The sequence below is a fragment of the Acanthaster planci genome, linkage group LG08, assembly GCF_054643075.1.
Source record: "Acanthaster planci isolate LZ-2023a linkage group LG08, COTS_SCS, whole genome shotgun sequence".
Lineage (NCBI taxonomy): Eukaryota > Metazoa > Echinodermata > Asteroidea > Valvatida > Acanthasteridae > Acanthaster > Acanthaster planci.
The window spans coordinates 19,357,995-19,364,510 of NC_141784.1; the positions used below are offsets into that span (position 1 = coordinate 19,357,995).

Consider the following 6,516-nt stretch of genomic DNA (forward strand, 5'->3'; position numbering starts at 1 on the left):
GTTACAACATGAAAATGCACAACACCCATCTTCATGTTCCTGTACACATGGTAAGTCTACGTACACATATGCAACTGCTTGAGACTGGATCAAGAAAATGGACATTGATAATACATGAGCCGCAGGCGGGGGACATTACCAGTGTCCAGTCGCCTGAGCTTGTTTCGAACGAACATTTAAGACCAGTAAAGCACATAGTTTATTCCCATTTGTGAATAATTCCCGAGTCAGAGAGTCAAAATTAGTTTTACAGGCATGGGACTTTTCCTCTGATCAGCTGATCTCCTTGTTTTTCACTTCAAAGTCATGCCATTAAACATTGGAAACAAAATCTTGTAAAGATTGGCATTCCCTTCTTTTTTGGGGGGGGGGTCAAACTTCAAGTTGCAAGCCTGGTTTTGAAATTTTAAACTTTCCAATTATTTGTTGAGCAGTTTTACTTACATATTTTTCAGACACCCCTGTAGCCATGTTATGGCATGTGCTTCTCACCAGTAGTCATTAATGCCAATCTCCTTGGACTGGTCCCCATCTCTATTAAATAGGGACTGGTAGCTAGCTGGGGTTCAACGTGTACGATTAGCCCTATCAATTTGGATGCTGAATATTTAAGATTTTGTCAGGCCAATAACAATGCTTTAACATGAAATACATTTCAGCGCAGAGGCAAATAAAACACAAGTACCTATCCTTGCTAAGCCTCTGTTGATCACAGTGTGGTAATATATTTTTCAATGATTATCATCGATAAATCTGTGGTAACTGTTAAATTTTAGATTACTGAGCAAGTTATGGTGAAGTTATTTTCGGCAATGAAGAAGAAACAAAATATCCTATCAGCTCCTGCTCGGTGTGTGCATTGAGCGGGCATCATTTCCTCATTTACACACACCCGGCAGGATTCTGCCGGATTCATTACCCACTACCGGTCCCTATGTTCAGAGACTATGTATGGGATGCGAACCAGTCTACAATCTCCTTACATGGAGATTGGCACACGTGTCTCATACTACAGGGGCGTAGGCTGGTTTGGCCCCAGGAGAGGTTGTGATTTTCACGAAAGCAGAACTCCAACTTCCAGCATTTAAAAGAGGAAGGCAATTAAGACCGCATGCGAATAGCAGATTGCCCCAGATACATGTATTTGCTATTTTATTTTTCGGTCATCGTGTATCAAAACCCCACATACTTTCACTTTAATAAAATAACGTACTGCTGTTTGGTTTAAAAAATAAAAATATGACACCTCAAGCAGAACTCCCTTCTGCTGATGGAGGGTTGCATCTACACCCTTCCCCCCAACCTACACCCTTGAGGTAGTGCAACTTTTTAAGACCTACCAAATGACGGCTCTAAACCAATAGGGATGGCTAAGCTGTCTTAGGTATTTATGAATGAGGGTTACAGACACTGGAAGTACCTAGTTTTTTATTACAGAGTGCTACTATTGCACCCATTATGATGTGCACATTGTAAGCAACGCGCATCAAAAGGGCATCTCAGACCTAATATTTTTAAGGTAGGGCCCACTACACGAGTGCAGCCCATTTCCCATAAAAACTTGTCATAAAAAGAAGAAATTTTTTTTGGAGATATTTGTATGGAAATGTTTTAAAAAAGAGCACACTACATGAAATGCTGTAATGGATTTCATGCAGATGTATATAAAGATTTTGGATGAACTTTTTGAGGACGCAATTGACAGTTGTGTTGTTTACCGCACATGCTGTTTTTTTGTTCTCTTTGAATGTTGGGCTTAAACTTCTTTCATGGGTATTTTTGCTGGTATCCATGGTTTACTTCAATGGGTGCCCTATTTCCAATCTGATATATGCACACCACTATGCCCCATGTAATGTCAACGTCAGATGCAGTTCTCCAGTGTACAAAACACCCAAATCAAGTGAACAGGCAGACATTATATCCCAATGGATATAAAAACAGCAACAGTGGTTTACGAATCACCATGGTTATTGTCGGCTGCGTAAGTCACCACAGCGGTCGGCTTAGGTTGAGCCACAGGGATTTCAGCAAGCTTGCAAACGAGGAAATCGGCCAGCCAGGCCGGCAGCATGGAGAGGGGCTTGTAGAGAAACTTGATGTCCTTGCCAGGCAGATAGCGTCGCCAGGGCCATCGGGCACAGAGGGCGTGCTCCATGGCATTGGTGACCAGGTGGAGGGCTGGTGACGAAGTGTCCAGGATGAGCTTTGCCTTTTCCTTCACTGCAGTGCATGTAAGAGAGATTGTCAGAGTGAAACCTGAATGGCAGTTAGTTGCTTTGACATGCCAATAGCAAAAATTAACATGTACATTAGGTTGTAAACAGCCATCGCATTCCTACAAGAAAGAAACACTTTGAGAGATTCATACAGTGTTATTAATATAACAATATGAACAATTTGTTGTAACAAATGTGCTTTTTTCTGTTTGGTTTTTACTTTAAGTTTAGCAGATGAGAAGGGTATTTTTTTTCTCAGCAGCTCAAAAAGTTTTAACTGATCTGTAGACTACTGTGAATATAATTATTCAGAACTGCTCCATAAAACATTTATACCAGACTTCTGCACCTGGAGGCAGTATAAGTTTTCAAGATGCTCATGTGTTGTCAAGATAATAGCTTATGTTTTTAGTCGGTATCCTCTGCCAAGTACACTGGGTATTTATTTTTACACCTCTATGTGTCTTCCAAAGTTCATCACTTTACAAGGAATTCTTTGTACCTAATCTGTCCAACTGCATCCTAGGTACCGTACGAGTGGCTGGACTAAACCTTTGGTAAACCTTACCCTCTCAGCTCCTACGAAATACATCAAGAAACTTGGGTGGATTTCAAAGGAAGTAAAAACAGACAACTATGACAAGATATGATATGTGTAACTGTCCTGAGCTCCTTGAGAGTTGAAGTACAATACAAATGTTCCACTACTTTCTCGCACAGTGGAAGATTTTTAAAGATACAGAGAAGTTCTCGTCAAGAATGCATTGGGACTATTGCAGATAATCTTCTGAAACCTTACTAAATCTCTGGATGGATTTGTAAGAAGTTGCGAGGGTGGAGAGAGGGATGAATCCCATGGCATTCATATTTACATGTATCAATATACTGTTGGCCATAGATATCCTTCTCTTGCTGTGGTAGCCTGTTCCATGCACTCTCAATTGCAGGTATGATCGTGTCCACAGATGTAACATTTGTTCTAAAGTAGCCGGGCTCAAGAATATGAACTGTCACACCGAATGCTTTGGAGCTGACGCTGTGTAGAAATTAAAAAAACAAAAATTTAACAAATCCAGTCACTTATTTACACTTCATTAGCTGATCCTGATTTTGATCGTGAACAGCTATTTTCCTTAGGATTTTTTCTCTTTATTTTTCTTTCTTTCTTTCTTTCTCTTTCCCAACCTTCTCCATATGTTTGGACACATTTTCGGTTCTTGGTTTCACTGTTGGGACTAATCTCAATCAAATTATCTTCAGTCTGTGTTGATCATCATCTGAGGATGTGTCTCAGAGCTTTTCATCATGACGACATTATCGGTAGTCATATGACATTGCAATAAAATCACTAATTATCTCAAGAATCACAAGAAAGGATTGAGTAGAAACTTTGCATGTGTACAAAGTATCTTACTGATGATTCAGGGAGGTTTAAAACAGTTAAGAATTCTAACCTCAAATTGGGCATGTTTCTATGGTTCCATTAGATTGTGTGTCACATGACACTGTCCTTCCATAATTGCTGGGAAAAAACTGCCACGTTAGTTTCAGGACAACGTTCTAAATTCAAAAAAATCTTTTGTCATTCCTTCACTCACCGCATTATGTCTGAGAACGCATCCACCCCTATCTTGGACATGGAGTAGGCCCCAGCTCTGATTGGGAATACTGCAGTGGCACTGGACACGTTGATGATTCGCCCTTGGGCCTGACGCAACAGGGGGAAAAAGATGTTGGTGACCTCCACGGTACCCATCAGGTTGACGTCCAGAATGTGCTGCATTTCTCGCTTCTTGAGCCAGTGATAAGGGACTGGGTTACCAGGCACACCAGCATTGTTGATCAGACCCCATAGACCTGTTCATGCAAGTGGAGAATAAAACATCTACAGTTAAAGAATCTACGCAGTGTATTTTTTTTAAGACAGCCGGAACCCCTGAAAATAAACCTACTTGTTTCAATTAACCTTATTTCAAAGTTTCATTTTGTTACTTTTACAATGGATATTTTGGTGTCATTCTTTTATTTTAATGTGGACTTAATTATTCATGAGCAAAATTGTGATGTCATTCTAGGAAGAAAAGTTTGTATGTTGCATTGATTTTAGTACCAGAAATAATGGATGTGTTTGTATTTTACAATGCAAATTGCCTCTTTTCTTGGAAACCCACTGTGGCTTGAGATCAATGAATAGTTCTTTCTAAGAAATGTTTTCAAGGAGGAAATTTTAACTTTACACTTTCAAGAGATAAACTCATAAACTGAACAGTGTCTTTACTGAATAGCATCACAAAAACAACAATTTCTGTTCTCTTGGAAAGCATGAACAATTCAAAAAGTTTTACAAAGTGCACTTTTACATACACTTCAGCTCAAGAAGATGTCACATAGTTTTCATAAAATAGAGAAGAGTACGCAGTTGCAAAAAGGTGTATCTAACGAAAAGGCCCTGGAAAAGGCTGTGTTCACATGGACTGTTTCTAAGGTGTTCTGGTGGGCAGACTGAGTCAATTAATACACAACCTGAGGTGTCACATTGTAATTGCAGTCCCATGACACTAATCTGCTTGTTTATAATATTTACACAACCCTCGCCTAACAATCATTGGCTAGATCTCCTGTTACGTTTAATGGCTGTGGTTTTGTTTTGGAGTTTAATTGGATACTAATATTACATGTAAAGTGTTACACTGTATGTCCTTCCAGTAAAACTCATGCTTGCCTTTTCCAGCCACAATTTTTGTCACTGTGTCGCGAGCCCGGAGAATGCTCTCGGTGTTGGTCACATCAATCTGAATGGCCGTCACTGTCCCCTTGGGGGCACAGGACATGAGGTTATCCACACCAGCTTGCGTCAGGCAGCCTGCAATCACGTGACAGCCCCGCTTCCGGCCCAGGTACTTGGCTAGGATGTTACCAAAGCCCGAGTCGCAGCCGGTGACGAATACGTAGCGGCCGCTCACGTCTAGGTAGACCTGGTCCATGAGGTACACGACCAAGGCAGCAAAGGCTACCAGTGCAGCAACAACTACCAGCCAGGAAGCCATGCTTCTTCAAGTGAATCTTAGCCCAAATAAAACAGAAAATGAGGCAATACTGCAGTAGATTATGAATCTCATCAATCCCATCAATCAATATTTTCTTTACTTACCTGCATGTAAGTTGTCTGCAATACACTTTGAACTCAATAGCTAGCTACCCTCAAGACCATGCATGCAAATCGATCTTGCACCTCGATCAGCAACACAGATTGAACCCTGACATTTCTCCAAAACTGCTCAACTTCCATTTTTTGTGACATACAAAACTTTATCGCTTTTGATAAAAAGAAGTAGCAACAAGTACAGTCGAACCTCGTTAATAAAAGGCCCATCGGACTTGGCAAATTACCTTGTTATAACAGGAACCTCGCATTATCAGGAATGAAAACAATGATAAACAAAGGATTAGGACCTATGATTATCCTCGTTATAAGCACACTCTTGTATTAACAGTGCTCTTATTAACAAGGTTCGACTGAACATATGCACCCTACCTGTCGATCAGGATGTAGCAAATGTCACAGAGCTGCAGCATGCACATAACTCCACATTATCTAGACCACTGGAAATGCAAATACCCATAGATCAAATAGATAACCTAGCTGTGGCAATGTCTGCCATCTTTAGGGTACTGAGCACAGAGCAAGGAAAGTCACTGTACCAACAATGTACTATGTCATGTGTGTTACTCTATCAGCAGAGTACATGTACTATGCTGGTGTACTACATGTACACTGTACATGTAGTTTGTACTGGTGTGAACTATATGATGTGTGTCATGTAACAATAGAGCCATGGTGTATTGATCCTGATACACAAAGATGGATATGCAGTCCCCATTGCTTCTGTATACCCATAGAGCTACAACAGCAGGTAGCTGGAGTGAACTATGACCTGTAGGGTTAGCTAGGACCCAGCACAGACCTAGTTGTAGCTCTGGAAATCCCTACAATGTATACTTTACATGACTCACGTACATGTGTACATGTACATGTATGTATACAGTGTGTATAGATATTAGTGCATAGAGGAACACTGTGTACAAAGCAACATGCACTGATGCATGGTGGAAAATCTTTGGACTGTTCATCACCACCCTTTCATTTTGTATACATATCTCGAACATATCTTGAAGGCCACACCTCCATTTCATGTCATGAAGAGGGAAGTGTGGGTGCCAGGATGCAAGTTAACGAGCAGTTATTCCAGTATCCACAACCATTTGGCTGTAGAAAGGTTTTCTGGTATCAAGTCTT

General features: G+C 40.6%; 1 protein-coding gene across 1 annotated transcript; it reads right to left on the reverse strand.

The window, feature by feature from the left end:
- Window positions 1-1,125: 1,125 nt before the first annotated feature.
- LOC110975891 (retinol dehydrogenase 7-like) lies at window positions 1,126-6,255 on the reverse strand. The gene is made up of 5 exons (XM_022228759.2): window positions 5,755-6,255; window positions 4,942-5,282; window positions 3,818-4,076; window positions 3,092-3,255; window positions 1,126-2,223 (listed from the first exon to the last, which is right to left on the reverse strand). Exons 2-5 carry the CDS (start codon window positions 5,264-5,266, stop codon window positions 1,955-1,957), a joined length of 1,017 nt encoding a protein of 338 aa, XP_022084451.2. The 5' UTR covers window positions 5,267-5,282; window positions 5,755-6,255; the 3' UTR covers window positions 1,126-1,954.
- Window positions 6,256-6,516: the final 261 nt, after the last annotated feature.

Excerpts from the sequence above, each read along its gene's own strand:
- LOC110975891 (XM_022228759.2), bottom strand. The coding sequence starts at position 5,266 with ATGGCTTCCTGGCTGGTAGTTGTTGCTGCACTGGTAGCCTTTGCTGCC. Across the intron at positions 4,077-4,941 it reads AAAAATTGTGGCTGGAAAAG|GTCTATGGGGTCTGATCAAC; the intron begins GCAAGCATGAGT and ends TTGCATGAACAG. Across the intron at positions 2,224-3,091 it reads CCAACAGTATATTGATACAT|TGAAGGAAAAGGCAAAGCTC; the intron begins GTAAATATGAAT and ends CATGCACTGCAG.